This window comes from Haliaeetus albicilla, chromosome 3, assembly GCF_947461875.1.
Source record: "Haliaeetus albicilla chromosome 3, bHalAlb1.1, whole genome shotgun sequence".
Lineage (NCBI taxonomy): Eukaryota > Metazoa > Chordata > Aves > Accipitriformes > Accipitridae > Haliaeetus > Haliaeetus albicilla.
Genome location: NC_091485.1, coordinates 53043741 through 53064936, shown reverse-complemented (window position 1 = coordinate 53064936; position 21196 = coordinate 53043741). Strand labels below are relative to the sequence as shown.

At 42.0% G+C, this 21196-nt stretch overlaps 1 protein-coding gene across 1 annotated transcript in view; it reads left to right on the top strand.

Moving 5' to 3' along the window:
* Window positions 1–20595, top strand: part of NIPAL2 (NIPA like domain containing 2) — a 50710-nt gene extending 30115 nt beyond the window's left edge. The window contains exons 4-11 of the mRNA XM_069779750.1: window positions 981–1040; window positions 3031–3152; window positions 9154–9250; window positions 13290–13425; window positions 15785–15873; window positions 17605–17668; window positions 19008–19102; window positions 19416–20595. Of these exons, the coding sequence (XP_069635851.1) occupies window positions 981–1040; window positions 3031–3152; window positions 9154–9250; window positions 13290–13425; window positions 15785–15873; window positions 17605–17668; window positions 19008–19102; window positions 19416–19510 (758 nt within the window). The 3' untranslated portion in view covers window positions 19511–20595. The remainder of the gene's footprint in view (window positions 1–980; window positions 1041–3030; window positions 3153–9153; window positions 9251–13289; window positions 13426–15784; window positions 15874–17604; window positions 17669–19007; window positions 19103–19415) is intronic.
* The last annotated feature ends 601 nt before the right edge of the window (window positions 20596–21196 follow it).

Below are 21196 nucleotides of genomic sequence, written 5' to 3'. Positions count from 1 at the left end.
AATCTAACATTACCAATGCACCTCTCCCATAGGCCTTTCCTCATCTCTTTTACATAGGAGCTATTCAGCCTCTTTTGCTTCCCCTTAGAGTTAGATGTTCTAATGTTATGTGCTGGAATAGAGCCATCTCTCCCAGGTGGCCAACAGTCTCATCCATCTTAAGACCAAACCCCTGCTTCCCTCTCTAGCACATGTCCACACTGAGCTGCTTACCAGAAGTGCTGGCCTGACCACTACTGCTGTTCACCCACCCACTGCTGCCCATGCCGAAGAGGCAGGGCTAGGAGCTGGCAGAGGGGGAGATGCAAGAGCTGAACAAGGGAAAGACTTGCCCTGGGAACAGGAGGTCATTTCCAGGGCTTGCTTCCATTTTTCTCCTTCCTCATTCATTACAAGTCACTCTAGCAGACCATGGGCAGTGCTCCTGTATGGTACATATGTTGGTTCTTCCACGTGCTTGTTTGCAGACATCATGACCACGCTCTTAGTTCATACTAAGTATTATGCTTTTGCAGTGGCTTTCTTCCTCTTGATTGTACTGCTGCTACTTATAAGCCTCTAATACACTGAAGTCTAAAGAAGCAGAATTTTATCCCTCTATGAGGCAATTTGCCTTGAGCAAGTCCATATAACGAGTTGGCAGCAAAATGGGGAGTGAAACGTTAAGGCTGATCGGTGCCCAGCTTTCCTGACACTTCCACATATGACTGAATCAGAGCAGTTTAAGCAGTGTCTGTGTGGGAGACGGGAAGGGTATCATCACGTCTCTTCAACCACGTAAGAGCCTGCTGGGTACATTTAAAATCTTGTAAAAACTGAGTGTTGGTTGGTTGCTGGAATGGACTCCTGGCTGGTTATATCATGGTATGGTGCAACAGCAACAGCCATGAGATAAATTTAAACTTGGCCCAGGGCAGCTTTTTGCTATAGCACTTGATATTCTAACAAATATAAAAAATGTCTTTATATTTCTGTTCTAGGTAGTGCATTTATTTCTGTCTTATTCCTAAAGAAGACCATGAGGGCTGCTGATATATTGGGTAAGTAAGCATTTGCTAATATGGACATGTGTGTCGCCATATGCTTAGCAAGCTGTAACTCTCACATAGCCCCCCACCTTCACACTCCCACTTTCCCAAGCAAGTATTTCGAGGCAGATACTTTCAAAATTGGGAAGAAGTGACAAAAAGAGAGCGAATCTTCAATGCATGTGGAAAAGACTGCATTCCCAAATCCTCTGCTCTTATAACCATAACTCATTCCTTATGTGTCCTTATTGCTCAAATTTATTTTCATTGTCTATTTTTGCCTCTGAGGTTGTATTTAGTATAATCTTTATGAGTACAACACAATTTTAATAAAAACAATGAAATTATTGAGTTATTCATTCAAATATAAGATTTTTTTTTCTTACTGCATAGACGTTGCACAAAAATTCCAGATCAATTTAAAGTGACAACTTCCCTTTTGGTATTAATTTTAACACTTCAAAGAACAAATAATCATGTTGTCAAGTGTTTTGTTGGGAAACATGGTCTTCACTGTAAAAGCATGTCAACTTTTTGTCTGTGTCCAAGATTTTTTTGCATATCAAAACTGCCTAGCTTGAACACAGTAATAGTGAGAGGCAAATATATTTCAGACTTTGGGCTTTACACCAAGCCACCTCAGCTGGGAGACTGCGCCTGATGTTGCTGCAGGGCACCTGATATTTCTGTGGCATTCCTAGCATCTAGGCTTGATTGTCCATACTGCAAGGAGGACATCCCAGCTGTTCTCATGAATGTTCTGGAGAGATCTGTTCATTATTGTTCCAGAAATACTATATAATTTTTATTTAGGTTTGGGATCCAAGTTTACCAGCTCAGCTGCTACATTCAGAATCCCCCCTCCATTGACTGATCATGTCTCCCTTATGGCCTTATACATTGTGTGTTGCTTTAACTAGTGTTCAGCACTGATTTATTTTATTTCTGTGAGTTCAACTTTGCAAGAAGGATTTAACAATGTTGCTACATTCCATAGGAATGAGCTGTATGATGGGAAATATGGTGATGTTTTTGCAAGCACATAAATATAGAACAGTTCTGCTTTTCCAAAGGAACTGTGTGTGATATCAGTGCCAGCAAAGCCCTCCGGATGTGCCTTGTTTTGTATTCCTGAGCCTTGTATTCCACACCAATTTATAGGTTTGCCAAGAATTTTAAAGATTACTTGAAAAAAAATTGATTAGCTAATATCTTCCTTAATCCAATACAGTTTATGAGCTCAGGATCGGCTCACGTCTGTCTTGATACCTCAATGAACATCTGTGTTTGTCAGCTGGCTGTCCACAAGGCAGAACTTCCAGATTTTTATTAAAAGCACAATAATGCAAGTTTGACCTTGAAAAGGGGCCCTGGCAATCTAATGGCTGAACAGTCTTTGCAAATCAACCTTTTATAAAACAGTTCATAGGTCTGCACATACAACGGGGTGCGGCCAAAATGTTGGCTTCGTGACAGCTTCACGTAAGCATTGGACTGGAACATGTGTCTTGTGCCTAATGTTTCCAGGGCAGGTCCATAGCGGTTGCAGATCTCTGTGGCCACACTGACTTTGGGAGAGTTATGTTTATTTACACTGGTTGATGGTCTAGCTGTCTGCCTCAGTAAGCAGCTTGTCCTTTTAGTTTAGGATAAGTTTATGTGATCTCCTTTGTGCCTGTGAGAAATACAAAGGATTGATTCTCCTTTGTCATGCACTTGGTATTAGAATAGAGAATATTTGAAAATGCATTGCTGAGTTAGAAACCTAATTCATGAGGCTTTACTGACAGCTTTTTTCATATTTCTAAAATCCTTTGAGTCTTTAATAAGAATTGCACTAGATAAGACCACAAATGCAAGGCAACCCAATTACCTAAGCCCAGATCTGATTAAATGGACTTAAATTTTCTTCTAGAAACTATTTCCAAATCAGCTGGAGAGCAAGGATGACCATGATTACCAAGTATTGTATTACAAAAATAATGTGTCCTTTTCTTTAAAGGAGGAACACTGACAGTAACTGGGACATACTTGTTGGTGACATTTGCTCCAAGTGTACCCCAAGAGCTCACAGCAAGACGAGTACAGAATTACTTAGTGAGCTGGCCTTTTTTGGTATATTTGGTGAGTACCTGGTTCATCCTACTGCCTAAATCAGAAAAACTGGGGTTATTGGGCTTTTTGCATCATTCTGAATTAGTGGCAGAAAAACTGCTCCTGAAGGTAAATTATGTGATTTTCAAAGGAGAGAGAGCAAGTCTCTGGTCATCACCCAGTCTCCAAGCTGAAAATATGGTGAACCAAAAGATGTCTTTCGAACTATATACCAGGGGAAAGTCACAGTTGTGCAGGATTAACAAGAATGGAAAGATTTGGGGTTTTGGTGGGCTTGAGGAAAAATCTAAGTGTTGGCACTGCTTATATTTCCTATGTATGTGTTCATGGCCACACTGTCTGCATGTGCATCTAAGTTACAATGCTTTTCTGGAATGCAATGGACTTGTGCTTTAAAAATCAAGCTATGTATGCTCTTGGTCCTGCTTTTTTCCTTCATATCACTCTGGTTTATCCTCATGTTGTTAAGCTTGGCAAAAGGAGCTTTGTATGGAGTTGAGATGTAGAGAGGTGGCCTGCATTACTGCCACTCAGGTTAATCTGAACCTGAGTTTGAATTCAAATACAAAAATACCATTTTGATTAAAGTATCTGTATACAAACTTCAAATACCATACATCTTCTTTGATGTGTTTAACTAGCATCAGGAACAAAACCAGAGTGAGTAGGAGGAATTTTTCTCTCTCTTTTCTCTGGAACGCTGAAAATGTGTTCTCCAGCTGAATGTAAAAGATGCAATATAGGAGCTTCACAAAACAGTTACTTTTTACCTAGTAAAATGACTCACTTGGGTTAGACTATTAGTGCCCAGGCTTTTTTCAGTAGGAAGCTCAGTTAGAATGGCACTGAGTAGACATTTTAAGGACCTTAATCTTTTAGCCAACCTGCAGACTTTACATACATCTAACTATCCATGAAAATGCTGATTAAACAGAAAATACACGCTACCCACAAAAAATGTTGATTCCCTCTTGCTCAATTTTTTGTGCATTTTAAAAGCTCCTGAAAGATGTTAATACAGCTCAATGGAAGAAATTAATGATCACGCTGCATAGATCACAACCATGCACTTTCACTGAGGGGGTAGAGAGGCTTTTGAAGGCGATGCCCAAGAGTTTTTGAATACTCAGTAAAGGTAGCTTCAGCCTCACCAAGAGCTTCAGCAAATCCATCTATTCAACAGAGGGAGAGGGACTTCTTTAGGAGGGGGTTCAGAACAGGGGCTCGGTGTTCACTGGAGGACCCTCTCTCTTTCCTGCTGAATATCTCCTTCTACCATGCAGTTCCACCTATAGATACTAAAACAGCCTGGGCATTTTAAGCACCGATTTTAAATTGCTGAGTCACTCATTTGTGTAGAGGTGGTGGAGGGAGAAAACTCCCCATCCACTCCCAGTGACACCAGAAATTTCTGTGCCATATGCTGTTCGCATTTTCTTAAAATCAACAGGTTGTTGGAAAAGGGCTTTTGCCCATCTGAGGGACTTTTTTTACTTTATTTCAGGAAAAGTTAATAAGAACACAGTTGAATGCCTAGGAACACTGTGCTGTATTCTTCTTAGGATACATTATAAGGAGGTGGTAGGTTAACTTCCGGACATTCTTTCCCCTCTTCTCTTTTCCCTGCCTCAGCCAACATCCAATTCTGCATGTACAGCACGGGTTGCAGGGAAGGATGGAGCAAGTACACAGCAAATCTTGTTGACTCAAAAAAATATCAAGCTTTATTTGTTCCTTGTGCTCCCTGGATTCATCTGTTTTGAGCTTCCTCTGTCTAAAGAAGAGGGAGGAGTGAAAGGCTTCACAAAAGACTCTGAGGTACCAGCCTGATTATCCTGGTATGCTGCTGGAAGTTCAAGCAAACCCTGCTGTAAACATTCTCTTTGGGTAGGGAACTAGCTCTTCATAATTGTTTCTAAAATCCCTAGTACAGGTTGGCTGCTGAGATAGAGAAAAACGCAGCAGAAGTTGCAGAGTTTCCAGTATAAATATATAGAGAGGAGACAGTACAGCAGTATAATGCAGTCCGACAGTCTTTCTAAAAGTAGCCCCAAAGTGTGGTCTGCTGAGAAATACAAAGCCCCAATGGTACAAAATGTTCTGTGTGGGTGACAAACCATCCCCATGTGGCACTCCACTGGCATCGGAGGAGTTCTGCAGAAATAGCCTCTAGTTCCCACATGAGACAACTTTGAGTCACCTTCTGAGACTTTGCAGTAGCATAATCATGTCTGAGCAAGAATGACTATCCTAGCTTGGTTTTTTTCTCTTTTCCTTATGTGCACTTTAAGTCACTACAGAAGACATCAATTATAGATGAAGCTCTTAGGTTTCTCTAAACAGAAGCATAGTGAGTATTCAGTTATTAATATTTAATCTCTGTAAAATCAGGTTCAAAGCATTTCTGCTTTTCTGTCAAAGTGCCTAGAAGTCCCTCCCAGTTCATTGGTGCCTATGTTGCTGTATATCCCAGAAAAACAGTTGAGGCAGACAATTTTGTTCTGGTGCCTTCTGGTAACGCTTAGAAACATGGAAAACATCATGATTATAAAAAAATGTTGGTGAGATGCAGTCTTCAGGAGACTTCAGCAGAGATTAGTTATAATAGCAAAAATGATTGTAAGCAGGTCAAGTTCCGTCAATTCCTCTAAACAGAATATTTGAAGCTGATATAATCTACACACTTCTCATTCCTGGACTTTGTATTTAACACTATCACAGTTATCAGCTATGAGATTGAGCACTATTTTGGGTAATTCTTAGGAGGCAATCGTAGGCAACAGCTGGGGCACCCCACGAGGGTCCCTGTCTGTGTGAGGTCCTGTTAGGTGCCACGCACTCTGCTTGTAGCATGAATCAATTTGATGGCCTATCCCTTGTCTTACAATTAAAGGTGGCCTGTTGGTGGGTCACCGAGCGGCAGAGAACCACGGAAGAATAGTTTGGCTGCTGGGCAGCACAAGGTGAGAACTAATTGCTTGAATTTCATGCTTAGTGTGTGACTTGACAGAGCTGAGTAAACTTAAATAACAGCCCTGAAAAGCAAATACCAGCTTTCTCCCCAGGTTTGGCTACAGGACTGTCATCTCTGGCCCTACACCACTGCTGCTCTTGGGGCTTCCCCAGGAGGTGAAAGCAGCCAAGCACACAGACCTGTGCACCCCTTCCAGAGCTGCCATCAGGAATTCTTTTATGTCCTTTTGATGGTTTTGTTTGGCTGTTTCCTTTCAGAAGTAAGTCTTCTTGGTGGGTTTGTTTGCTTTTAAACAGGAGGAGATCACAGTGGAGCTTATGGTAGCTTTAGCAAGAGAAGAGCTGATGACAGGTGAGGACTGATAGAGGGCTGATGGACAGAGCCAGCAACGATGACCTGGTTCAGTGGAGGTCAGTGGTTCTCGGCACTACCTGCCACTCTGGGGGTTGGAGTGAGGTGGAAGAGGAGTGGAACGCCAGAGCTGGTGTGACAAAGTGGTTTGAGCCAGCAACTGTCCCTGGGCTTGGTTTTGAGTGATTGTTCTTGCGTAGTTTGAAATCTAAGTGACAGGGCAGATGATGGTGCTTCCCTCTATTGGCATTGTGATTAAAGTTGTCTAGGGGATATAAGATGAATTAGTATCTGAGGAGTAGCTGGCTGCCTACAGTAGGGCTGTCTCACAGGTTTTTGCACACTCTGTGGCAACCAGTCCAAGGGTCTGGGAGAGGTGATGGGTGCTCAGGTTTGCACTGGGGGGGGGAAGCAGATCTCATAGTGTTGTGTCACCTGGTGCCACAGTCCCATCCCAGTCACACCGTCCTGTGTGCCAATCCTGAACTGGCGCATCATGGAAGAGGATACCTTGGACATCCCTGGAACTTCTTTCTTAGCCTGGGTACATTTCCGTGTGGGGAATATTTATGTAGCACAGGTTTCTTCTATTCTCTTAGCAATTGTTCACTGTCAAAATAGCAACTGAAACTATTTGGAGGCTGCTGTAGCTGCAGCCTGATAATGCAATATTCCCCTCTGGCCCTAAGATGTGTTTGCTAGTGGCATGAAGAGCAAAGCTGCTACCTTTACTTCTCCTCTTGAGTTCCCTCAAAAACTTGTCATAGTTTTACACAGGGAGGCCAAGATGAACTCACATGTCTGCAGATCATAACATGACTTCTGCCTTGGTTCCTGATTTAGACATACCCAATGTTACACTGTTGAATGAAGCTGGGGAGGCTGGCCAAGTTACTTATTGTGAGGCTGAGGCAAAAGCCTCTTTTCTATCAGCTGGTGGCCCAGCTTTCATCTCTGGGTGCAAGCCTGGTGCGGAGGGATGTCACACTGGAGGGAGATGAGACCAGCACTTCACAAAAGATTGCAAAGATTATTAAAATGCTTTATTATATTCAACACATTTTACCAAAAAAACCCCACCCAACACCTTTGCTTTTTTTTTTTAACCTTGTGATAAATATTTAACATTTTTTAAAGAAAGGTGGTATAAAATCCAAATTTGTGGTTTTAATGTTCTGAAATGCAATTGTGTCTCAGTTGTCTTTGGGAGCAAGGGATCAGCATGAAGGTAAATAAAAAATGAATTAAAGCATAATTATGTTCTGTTCATATTTTTGAACACTACTAAACTGGGGGAGGTGTGAGTGTGGTAGAGAATTTTAGTAACTGAATGTAGCTGATGACTGCTTTCCTGCTGCAGTCACTCTCCAAAATGAGAAATTGGCTATGTTACATTATATAACTGCCACTAGTAACTGTTTAGTCGCTTCTTTGGAAATTTCATCAGCAGAGCACCCAGGTATTTTTGAGTCTAGTGCTGCCTTATGGCAACTGTTGGTTGAAGAGTGGAGTGGCATTATAAAACGTAAAATAGTATGTTGCTGACAAAACCAAGGAGATAGACATGAGGTTTTTCTATGCCTTGTTTTGTTGGCAAAAAATTACAATAACCAGATTCAGTAATGATGACAATCTCATTTTCTGTCTTATTCCCCCCATTTGATTACTTTCCAACCTGCACAAATGAACTTCTCTTTCTTCAGGCTGTCTCTAAGGCTACCAGGCTTCTGAGCACCTCTCAGTGCAGAGGTCCATCATCCCTGTTTCTGTCAGTTTTCTGGGCTTCACAGAAGATTTTTGGCTCTTGCACTTGCTGTTTTCTTTAGGCATAGAGGGGTATTTGGGCAACATGGGTAGGAGGGAGAATACCCATGCTTTTGAGATGGCAAAAGGTAAGAGTTACTAAGGGAATCTGCAAAAATTAACAGCAAGTCAGTAAATTTAGCTGTCTGTCATTTAGCTGTCAGATGTTATTGAAGGAGCAAGTTTGGACCATGAACAGTGTGGGTAAAGCTGCTTCAGCAGCTGCAGATGTCCTGCATTGTGACCTGTTAGTGTGTCGTTTAGCTTTTCAAGGTAAGCTCCTGACAGGTACCTGTGGTTTGAGTACCACCACATGAAATAAATGTTTTCCTCCTTATGATGTATGGCAGAAAGTTTGAACAAAAAGACAGTGTTTTGGGGGGAGTGGGTGTTAGTAGGACTGGGCAGAAGGGCGAAGAGTGTAGCAAAAATAAGCTTGCATGTCACAAAGAGTAACACTAGGAATACCATAGCTAGAAGGAGAGACTGCTGTTCCTCCAGGTAAGTGCTTTACTCCATAGGAATTACAAACAGAGTTTCTGTAAGAATTATTACCAATAAATATGGGTATCTTTGCTGTTACATTAAAAAAGTCTTCTCAATGCAACCAGTGACAAAATATAGCTAGAAGTGCAAAAATTAAACCTAAGGAAATCAGAAATTCTCAGTTTAACTTTTGCTATAATAGAAAAGATAAATGGCAACAATTGTTTGATAGCTTAGTCAACTGGCAATAAGGTTAGTTTTTAGCAGAAGATGCTTAATAAAGTAATTCTCCTTTGAACTGTTAAAGCAGAGAAAATGAATGTGACATCTCAAAGACTGAATGAAGCATTCATTATATACTTTCACAGCTCTAACTTTCTTCCCTTTTATTTTCAGATTTTAGAAATTATAATATTCTGCATTCTCCTCTATTTTTACAAAAGAAAGGCTGTGAAACACATCGTGGTTCTGTTAATGATGGTAGCACTACTGGGTAAGAACAGATTATTCACTTTAATGTTCCTGTCCGTTACTTGATAATTTCTTGTCACTCAGTCTCCCCAGCTAGTTTAGATTAGAGCCATTTCAAAGCAGTGAGAGGAGAATCATTGAAACATTTCACATGATTCTTACTGTGGTCTCTTTTTGAAGAGAAAAACTGATTATGAAACATAGGTTCTATGCTTATTGCTGGGACTATTTCTTTTTACAGATTCCCTGAAATTAATATGCTCTGTGTAATGGTATTCTGAAGCCTTTTTTAAATAACACTTTAGCTTTAGATCCTGGGAAAGCGGACTGTTTGAAACGTTGTTTTGGAGAGCAGGCTAGCTGTGAAAATCAGTTCTTTAGAACAGAGCAGCTTAAGACCTTGTAAGCACTCTGTAAACAAATGTGGAGATATGCCGTGACTGTATGGGAACTCTTACTTTGAATTATCTATGCCTGTTTGCATATGCAACATTTCATACTTTACCACCTTTCCAGAAGCATAACAAAAACTCAGTGAGTCACTGAAGTTTGCCTTCTGATTAACGTTGCCACAATCAATGCCCAGGGAAACAAGGGACATCATTTGATCAGGCAGCTTTCAAGAAAGTTAAACTTGAATCAGTTTTGAAAAATGTCAGGAGGCTATCTCTAAAGCTTCACCACTTGCAGGAGTATGTTCAGAATTTGTCACCACCCTGTGTCTTCTCCTGTCCTTGTCTTGTCACTTCTCCATGAAACCCTGATGGGACACCACATTTCTTTGGATAAAGTGAATGGTGCTTTTGGGGACAGTCTTCCCATTTAAGTTTCCCAGCACTAGGAACATTAGGTTCTGTAGCTCTGCAGAAGCCTTGAAGGATTTCCATGCTCCCTGCATGAGGCAGAGATGGAAAAGCCCCAAAAGCCTTAGGTCTAACTGTTCACCTGCTCTTGGTTTGGAGGAGTGAAGTGTGAGTCCAGCCATCCCCCAGCTCCTAGCACAGAGCCTAGGAGCTTTGGCAGAGCTTTCCTGAGCTGCTCTGCAGCTTCCAACCCTGCCATGAGGAGCGAGAAGCACTGCGCGCTCCTGAGCGATGAGCGGGTCCAGCCTCCTTGTTGCATAGCTGGAGACCTGAAGATCCCCAGATGGGCTTCTGCAATTGTCTGCTGCCCTTCTGGGCAGACCCACCGTGATGGCTGCCCAAAGCAAGGTCAACACATGGTTCTGGGAGACCTGGGCCGTTGGGCTGCACAGCCCTGCGTGCTTACTTTGCTGTGGAGCCTGCCAGCCCTGATGCCACCAGTGCCAAAAGGACGCGTGGAGCTGCTGAACAGCAGCAGGGCTGCAAACTCGTGCCCCAACAGGCACTAACTGCAGTTTGGTGGTCAGGCTGCAATCAACCAAAAATACAATTGCAGCTGGTGGCTGCTGAGGTTTTGGTGAGCATATGCAGCTTGAGGAAAAATGTGTCATTATTTCTGCTCTATTAAAAAAGACAAACAAACAAATCCTGGTCCATGGGAACTTTTGAAATACTGACATTTCCCTGAAGCAGGAAGCCCAGAACTGTGGCTGGCTCCAGTTCCTGCAGCTGTCCTGCTGCCTGGCAGTCCCCACAAAGCTACACTTTGAGCCTTCTGCTTGGTCTCTGACCTTTCTGCTGAGCAAAGTGATGGGGGGGCTGAGAGAGGGCCCAGCAGCTTTGCTCCCAGCTGTCTGACACGTGCACTGCCCTCAGAGGGCCCTGGCTGTGGGAGGGGTAGATGAGGCTTGGGGTCTTGGTGGCAGCTTGTGGAAGGGGATTTCTGCCTTTTCTCATATCTGCACAGATACATTCCTGGTGGAGGGTTCGTACAGATGTAAATTAAATGTAGAAAGGTTTCTTTAAAGAGAGGGCAGCCTTTGTGTTTCACTGGATATGAGAGGTACTTCCATTATGAAGAAAATACAGAGGTGATCGTAAAATCTGCAAACGTTTTGCTTAGTACAACTCTGCAAATTCATTCGGTGAGAATTATCTTACCTCATGCATATACTGGGAGTTATCATAAGTTTTGGGGGAAATATTTCAGATTAAAGTGGGATTTCTGAGTTTCCTGCCCTAACAGCTGGAAAGTGACATCATTTGTCACACTAGCCTTGGGGGGTGTCATTCTATCAGAGATAGTAAAACCATTTCCTAGGTTTTGAAACTTATTCCAGGGCTGCTTTAACTAAAAAGATCATTCCACTTTTCAAAAAACCCAAACAAAACAACCAACCAAAAAAACCAACACCCAAACCCTGATGATTTCTTTTCTGGTTTGTTAAAATTACAAGGGATGGAAACTGCCCTTTCATGGGAAAAAAATTCTTCAGCAATCTTTACCATTAGTTGGACAATTCAAACTACTAATTTTACCTGTAAGTGTTCTTTTAAAAGAATAACTCCCCCATTTTAAGAATGCAAATCTCAATTTTTATGTAGGTTGCTTGTTGGGGCTTGAGTGTATTTTTTGGCTCTTTATGACACCATTAGCACCACTGCAGGCCAGCATTTGATCTCCTCTGCTCAGTTTTACTGCTGTGTTTGTTAAACCACTCCACCTATTTCCATTACAGAGCAAAAAGTGAAGTACTTGGTGAAAAGGTTGTCATGAAAACAGTGAATTTCATGATGGTGAACGGGGTCATCACAAGATGTATGCAACTCTTAAACTCCCCCTGAACTTTTGGACTTGTTATAAGAAAAATGCTTGCAATCAAAACCACAGACCTGAATTCATTCTTCTTCCCCCACATTTTCTCCCAACCCTTGGCCTGAACATTCTGCACAGTGCAGCTCTCCTTGCCAATCTGAATTTTGCAGTTATAGGAGGATGAATCAGACCACCGAAATCCAACACTTCTCAGCTCTGGAAGAGGGTGGAACTGGATCCCAGCTGGGGGACGGTGCTCCTGACGATTAATTACCTTTCTTCAAAGGTCATCTCTGCACCCTGACTCTTATCATTTTTTAGTTTCTTTTGAATTTGTTACATTTTATTTGCAGTAATCACAGCCTACTTGGGTTAGCTTCAACAAACCAAGAGCACACTCCAAAAGGAAATCTAAAGTAACTCTTAGCTGAACTGTCAGCCCCTTTTCTAAAAGATGTGTATTGCAAGACTTCTCTGAATTGGCGACATGTATTAAAACCATTGCCTGCTGTCTTAGATTTGTTTGTGGTGATGCAATGACAGTGACTAAATGGATTGAAAACACACTACTGAAATATTCTATTCTGTGGGCTAAATCCAGTAAATGATCTTAAAATCCTGGCCCCTGAAACAAAATGCAGACCTCTGTGTTGGTTGTCTGCTCCCTATATATAACCCATGGGGAGAGGTAGGTGCTTTGGGAGGTGATCCCAGAAGTCAGCTTTGGCCAGCTTTGGCCACCTCCTGTCTCAGCACAGAAATCCTGAGGGTGAGGAGTTATTTTAGGCTGCCCATCTCACATGCAGGCTATTAGGAGGTGTCCCAGCTGCTTTGAACAGATAATGAGACCTCTCAGACCTCTCCTGAATAATGCAACATGGGGTCCAAATTAGCAGCTGGAGCTAAATACAGTCTGTCTGGAAGATGTGGAGGCTGTTGTACCACGTCTGACTAGTAGTCCAGTGTTTAGGGCATATGCCCAGCAGTGGGAAATGGATCCAGTTCTTTCCTCACCCTGAGCTCAGCCCGCCTCCCCCCCCCCCCGCCATCTACCTTGCAAGATTTGATCTGACTCTAACTTCAGCTACTCTATTGAAAACCGGGAAACTTTGGGTGGATGCAGGGTTGCAGACCTCAGTGCTACAAGAACTTAAAAGCAAAACACAAAGCACACATGGAGCTAAGGCCACTCGGAGTTTAGACAGTAGCTTAGCAAGCGTTTATAAAATCACACACTTAGTTTTAGATGCCCAAATCCTACCTGAGTGTCTTTTTAGGCGATCAGACCTGTGGCTTTGACCTGGCACCTTGTCCTCCCTCACTGATGCTCTGAGGTCACTGCTGTGAATCCTGCCCTGCTAATCTCTCCCTTTCCCTTTCAGCATCACTGACTGTCATTGCTGTAAAGGCTGTGGCCAGCATGATAACACTCTCTGTGAAGGGGAAAATGCAGCTAACTTATCCCATTTTCTATATCATGATTGTTTTAATGGCAACTTCTTGTGCTTTCCAAGTCAAGTAAGTGAGATTCTACTTATCACCTAACCTTTGTACACATTTTATCTGTCAGTTTTATTCGGTACTAATATCAACTCCAGATACAAGTTGCACTTAAAGGCAACAAATTCCTAGCAGAGCATTGACAGATGCATGAATTGCCTACAGCTGACTGTATTGCTTATTTAGGCTTAATTTCTCAGTTTATAATTGACTATTATAGATGCTACCTCCTCTCATTATTACCTTATACAAGGTCTTCCCAAATTTTCCTCTAGTTTTGGCACAGGTCTTGAACTCATTAAAACCTTCATTGGTGAATAATCAAATGGCCACATTTACCCTCGTTATGCTTCTCTTTTCCCTAGCTTATGCCACTAGTCAGACTGAAGAAGAGAGTTTATCCCAACTTTCTCCCTGTCTCTGGTAAATCTGCATGTTGCACTTTGCTACCCTGTATGTCTGTACCTTTTTAGGAAATAGTTAACTTTTGGCATGCAGGGGACACCCAAGCTTTTCCCGCTGGCCTCTGGCCTCTTAAGTGATTGTTTTATGCTGCCTTTGCAGATTGCTGGGGCTGGCAGCATGGTAAAATACGACCTGTAGCTGAACAGAGTCCATTCCCTTTATGCTGGTCCCTCTGCTTCAGGTGCTGATAGCATCATTCAGTAATCTCATCTAGACTGCTCCAGTGTGAGTCTGAGTGTTTACTTGCATTATTATTTTCCTGTGGAAGAGCCAACCCAGCTTTCTCGTGGCAGAACATACCATTCCCATGTGGAATCAGAAAGTCCATGCATTATTATGCAGTGACTCTCCATGGCTGACTCAGGAACTCCCCTGTAACAGATTATAGAGTGATTTACATCCAGCTTGTCTTTGCTGGGAGAACAGCTCAGGGCATTTAAAATAGGAAATAAAAGCTTGGTAAATAGGAAGCTGCTGAATTAACCTCTCCTTCTTGCCAGTTTTTTCTTTCTTTCTTTCTTCTGCTGGGTCAAAATTAAAACAGAAGTGAAATGTGCCCATTTCATTCCCTGGGCTCAGTGTCTCTTTCTTCTCTCTTGGACACATTTTCTAATGGAGACAGTGCTGTCAGTCTAAATTTTTCATTTTATTTGTTTCCTCTCTGATTTTATTTGACTGTCGTGTGTTAGCTCAGAACAGCTTGTGCTGCAACATCCTCCTGGATTCAATGCTGGGCCTTGGTATCACTCTTTTAGTCCCTGTGACCAAGTTTGTTGCAAATGGGAGAAAATAATGAGGTGTTTTCAATGACTTCAAAATCCTGACTATCCTGTGGATATGTAGGATTTCTTTATTTTTAAAGCACCATGGAGACTGTTCAACAGTTGCTAAAATAACCATGCAATTACTTTAATGGCTAAAACAGATCCAAGCTTGGATTTTTACTGTGCACATATATTGTACCAGTGAAACATTTAAGTGTGGTTCTTTTTATAGGTTTTGAATACACTCTGCAGCCTCCTGATTTTTCTCTTTTGGTCTGAAATGCACCATTCACATAACAGAGTATCTGCTGGTGCATTCAAGAGCTCACACTCATGATTCATCACCCTGTGGGTAAATGTTGATAGCTGTGATACAAGCGGATTCATTGCTTTGCCTTTTTCATCCACTGATGCAGACTGTGCAGGCTGCTCCATGGCCAGTGTCTCAGTCCTGCAGGTTTGTGTGCAGTGTATGCTCCTGCACACTCTTGCTCATGATTCTGGTGATGGTTTGTGTTGCCTTTCTGAGGAGCACAGCAGAGAGTTTCCAACCCAAGGAGCACAAGCTTGGAGCCACCTTCCTGGACTTTCCCGGCAGGACAGAGTGTGTCTAGAGTATGATTGCATGCATAAACACACAAATATGTGTTTTAGCCAAGTTGGATTGAGCAGTAGCAGCAATGTGGGCTTCAGTGAATTGAAACAGTTCCTACGAGAACTCGCGTGTTCATGTCCGTGCTGGGCATATACCCTTACACAAACTGTTTAAATTAGAGCAGCTTGTCCCTGGCTGCTCGCAGGCAGCACTGCTTCCAAGAACCAATGCAGACCATAAGCAGTAATACCCTAGCATTCCTCCCTTATCTGTGGCAGTCAAAATTTTTCCAATGGTGCTTCAAAAGACGCTCCAATGACAGACTATGGCCAGAAGAATCCATGCCAACCTTCTTGCTTTTGCCTATTTGTTTGTACTCTGCAGTCAAAAGCAGACGGTAAATTCACCACACATATGCATCTGTCCAGGGCTACTTGCTATTGTGGTAAGAAATGGTCACACTTACTGTTAAATTGACATAAAGTGGTTTAACCTGACTTAAAGTGCAATGAACCTCCTGTAGGCCTGAGGTGCAATAACGCTTGTCTTCCAGGTTCTTGAATCAAGCGACGCATCTGTATGAAGTGACAGCAGTTGTGCCCATTAATTTTGTGTTCTTCACCACCAGTGCCATCATTTCAGGTTTGTTTCTGGCCTTCTGGGTCTACAGAATGATTCTCTAAACAACAGGTTTTCAAGAATTACTGCCTGTGAACAGGAACACAAACCAGTCATGTTTGTCTTCACAAAAAGAAGTTTTTCCTAAGTGACAGGTGTTTAAGTCCTGAAAAATGCGTAAGTTCACAACTTTTGAAGCAAAATAAAAATAATCGAATTCTAGCATTTCCAGAATTGACATGTACAGTTTACTGTGCCTTGCTGGCTTACTAGAAGTACCTGCATTTATCCTAGCCTCATCTTGACATCTAGTAAATGCGTTTACCATGTGCACACCAGCCTCTCCATATCCGAACTGGTAGAGTAATTTTAACAGCCTGGCAAACTACTCAAATGACAACCAGCTGTGCTTCATAGTAGTTAGTGTATATTCTGTTTCAGAAGGTGGAATTCTATGTTAAGTGAAGGAAATAAAATGACTCCAAAGACTTTTTAAGCATTTAACATTTTATTCTGGGTGAGAACTTTGAACTCAGCCTTGTTAAAGAGGGACTGCAAATCTTGGAAATGGAGCACAGCATAAGAACATGAGCAGGGAGGACGACTAAGATGCTGCATCAGCAATGAGCCAAAATGATCATGTTGTTAGAACATTTATGACTCATTTTAACACACACTGGGGGCTTTCCTGTCATTGCTGTGCAGGAGTTTCTCATGCAGAGCTGCCATTAATGAGAAGGGGAGTTAGCTTCACGCACAGATTGCCTCAGCACCTGTGTTAGAAGAGACCTACACTTTGTGACTGAGAGGAGACTTGTGCCAAAAAGGGGTTGTGTTCTTGTGACCATATGGGGAATTTGGCCTTGTGCCTTCTTAAAAGATCAAGTACCTATTCAGGAATGGCTTAATAGCTTTGAGACTGGATACACATGCATTTGCACCAGGTTAGTTAAACCAGCGTAGAGCTTAGAAGAACAACCTCTGCTGAATCTTGCTGGGGTGCTCATAGAAGGTACCTTATCTCATGATTCCCCCATCCCCAGTTACAGCCTTTGAAGATACAGTCACACTTCAGCTGCGCTGGTTCACACTCTGGCGTTTCTAAGCAAAACTATGCTCATTGGTGGTTTAAAGCTAATATACTTGGCTGTGAACTGGGGCAGCTGAGATCCAGATACACATCTGGTTCTGTCACCTCCACTGCAGAGGTGCTAATTCCTGGAAGAGGGGTGACCAGAAAGAGCTAGTGATCCCTTCAGCCAGAAAGATTTGGCAAACTTGGCTGCTGGAGCCCTTAACTTGGTGTAAACATCAGGGACACAGCTAGTTATCAGAAACCTGTTCCCAATTGGAGTTAAGATGTCCACATGGTCTGTTGGAGTGGCTTAACTAAATCCATGAAGAACCTGTTAGCTATATTGGCATGACTCTGCTTGTGAATAAGACCTTGAGTTTGACCTGCATAAAACCTGCTGCTGACAATGCAAAAAATACCTGCATCTGTGCAGTTACTAACACAGTACATGCTTCAACCTGATAGACTAAATCTTCTCCAGTCCCATGCAGTATCTTGAGAAAACCTAGATATTGGAATATGGGCACATAAAGTGAACCCATCACAATGTGTATTAATACCTTATTTGGGATTTTTTTTGCTCCATTTGAGCATGACACTGCTCCTGACCCTCCCAGCTGTAATTCATATCACTTGGAAGCCAGTCAAGTTCTGCAATTCTTGTTTCTGTCACATTCCAGGGGTCATATTTTATCGGGAATTCCAAAGTGCAGCTTTGCTGAATGTGTTCATGTTTCTGTTCGGGTAAGTGTATCGGCCTAAAATCTGCACTAACGTTTGTACTGAAACAGCATTGCCTTGTAGAATCCCTTCTTTTCTCAGTAAGAAGAAACCCGTCTTGTTATTAAAGTATTATGGAATAGCCATTATAGTAGGATAAAAAAAACATTAAAGGAAAGATTGATGTCTGTGTTTTGGGAGTTTGGAGGCCTGGTTTTGAATCCAAATATGTAAAAATGTAGGACACTTATGAACTACTAATCTTATGATGGAATGAAAAACCAGCAGCATATGTTCCTCCAGCAGGAAAGAGAAACCACTGCTCTCCACCAAAGATCATGTTATAGGGGGTGCTTTTACAACTGCAAGAAATCTCCTCCCATGTTACCTTCCATTTGCGTGTCCGGCTGGTCTTTGCTGCCACTAAGTGTGGGCAATTATATGAATTGCTTCCCTACGAGGCAGTACTATAAATCTCTCCCCCATCTTCCTGTGCCGAGAAAGACACACCATGCCTGCAGAAAAGTTCAGAGCATGCTAAGAAGCTGTTAACAATAAATGTTTGAAGAAGGACCTAGGTGTTGTGAGAACAGAAACCATCTACTGACTACCAGCACTGTAAGAACTCCGGAGACAGGTGACAGTTACTTGATAATGGGCGTGAGATGGTTAAAAGCATCTTCCAGAACTGCTGGAGGTGTCTTGCCACAGTGCTGTCAAATAAATGGGTCTGATAGCTGCAGACGTCTTCGTCCTCTGCAGTCGGACTGGAGTAGGTGCACACAACCGCTATCTTGTCTGACTGCAGGAAAAGTGACAAAAAACGGAGATGAGAAAATTCAACCCATGTATTTGGCAGGCAGGAATTAGTGGTTGTGTGTCCAACACAGAGCGGATAGAAGATTTATCCAAACATAGCAGTTTCTCATTGCTCCTGGCTTACCGCTTGCCCCTGAGACACACAGTCAAACGAGAAAAACAACAGAGATGTTGATTGTCTGCAGCTAGACTGAGTTGTTAATGAAATTACAAATGCTAGAATGCTTGCTTAGATGCTCTGTGAAGATTTGCTTAGGGAATCAAATGTTGTGGTCTCACACTCACAGGCATTTGATTAGGTATATACTGCTGAAAGTGTAGTTTTGCATGTGGAGCCTTTGGAACTGATAATAAAGCTTCAGGAGGCAAAAACTAGACTGAAAGGGAGCCCAAGATGAATTTATAGAGCTGCCAGGAGGAAAAGTTTCTTTATAAACTGAGCAGCTTGGGTTTGGAAGTCCTTGAAAAAGAAACATGGAAAGAAATTCTCATCTCAGATGCAGTGAACTGTTTCTAATGATACTATGCCACTGTTATTTTGCAGGTGTCTCCTATCTTTCCTTGGTGTATTTGTAATTGCAAGAAATAAAAAAGAGGAGCATTTACAAATTCCTTTTATTGACTGTGGACATATTCCTGGTAAGTAGGGCTTTTTTTCTGTCTCTGTTTAAAAATGAGATATCAGATAATGGGATGACCTAGGAGAGTTGAGTCACAAATGTGCTCTAGTCATATTTAATAAATATACTGTTCCCTTAATTTCTGTTCCTGTTCCCAACAGATTTTTCAAAGAATTTTTCAGAGTTTTTCCAAGCTATTGTTACAACCAGTCAAATGAAAACAATGATTACTAGAGCAAAGAATGTTTAAATGATGGATTGGTGGGGGATTTGTTTTATTAAAATTCTTCACAGAGTTGTTGTTTTTCCCTTCTCTCACCCTGTTTCCTTAGGACAAAAATTGACAGGCAAAATACAACCAGATTCTCACAGTTCGTGCTATGGCACTTTGAATAATGAAGACGACTCGGTGAAAAGCCAAAGCTGAAAAAAGAAAGCACCTTACATGCCAATTAACAGGAGGAATGCCAGTGGAACAAGGATCAGCAGCACCTTTTCGTTGGACTTAATCAAGTATATGTGGAACTCCTGTATGTTGATGAGTCATAGTATTGTTTAATCCTACTTAATTTATCCCATGGTTGTCCCAAATGTGTTCTGAAGATAAAGGAAGCCTTAAGAAAAACTAAATAACCATTAATGAAATGGAACATTCTCCTAGTATCAATGCCTCTTGGGATATTTTTAGAATCTTAATTGCCTTGAAATGCAAATAAGCACAGAAGAGGATTATAAAAATTACCCTTTGAAACCCCTCAGATCTGTGTAGATGCTTAAAGATGAAGGTGGGAAATGAAGAGAATTTTCATAACTGACTTCAAAGTATTCTGCTATATGTACAATACCTTTAAAAATCTGATCCTTCCTGTTCAGAAGTCAAAACTGTGTGCGTATATACAGTATACACAAATATGTACACACAAAGTATTTTATATTATGTGTAGAGGGAAAATCCTGGTTATCTTCTGCCATCAGGTTAATTCTCTTATCTTCCAAGGAAATAAACACTTGTGTGGGGAGGGGGAAGGAAGAGACCATTGCCATAAACATAGGCACATGTGCACAAGCACACATTTGAGGTGCCCAGCCAAGGCAGAGCTAGAGAGCCACGCTTGACATTTTACAACCTCCCAGCAGAGTCCTGTGCACTGGGCTGGACTGGGCTGGGCTATACTATCTGTTAGTATAGGTTTATATAGGTTATATAGGTTTATACTACCTGTTAGTACAGGTTATAGGTTTAGCCTCTGTTTTCAGGAAAACAAGGTTTTAGTGAAGAAAGTGCAAAGTTCTCCAGAAGGAATGGGATAGCCAGACTCCCTCCCTTGATGTGCCTTGGAAAAATCTTCCCCCCCCAAAAAAGTAGGGCAACTCCTGCCTCCTTCCTAAACCACTGGTAATCCTGCATGAGGAAAGGCTGTAAAAAACAGGATCACAAAGAGTCATAGTAACATTTCAACTTTTCCTTCATTAAATGGTAGTGTCTCTACATTGATTTCAAGGGCCAGCAGTGATGGGCAGAAACAAGTGAAAGTGCTCTTGAAAAGTGTTCATGTCTTGGACAAGATACTTGTTCTAGGTTTGAATTAATCTGCAGTAAGGGGCCACAGGCTATTTGAATTTTCTTTCAGTGGAATATGAAGAAATGAGGTCTCTTTTTTTTCCCCCAAATAATTGTTTATTTCATTTTAAAATTGATACAGCTGAAGATTCATAAGACAGTTTCATTTCAAAACCTACAAAGCACACTCAGAGCTGCAGTTTTTCCTATGCAGCAATGTCACAGGAGCCAGGGCATGGGGGGGGCTTGTGAAGCTGTTTTCCATCATGGATATTTTCCAGCTGGCACAGGACAAGACTCTGTGTCTGCACCTTACTTGTACCAGCTGCTTGGCTGTGGCCTTCCTTTCCCCTCTTACAGCTTGAGTTCAAGTTTCTAAAGCTTAAAATAAAAAAAAGCACATTCTTTTCGTATGCCTTCTCCAGGGAATAAGGGCATGCCTCTATCTTTCTTTTGCAAGTCAAATTTGAGCCGCTTTCTAAGTCTCGAGTGAGAGTGTGTGCTAAAGATGGAAACAGGAGGCCTACAGGTTTTCATTCTGTGACCTGAGAA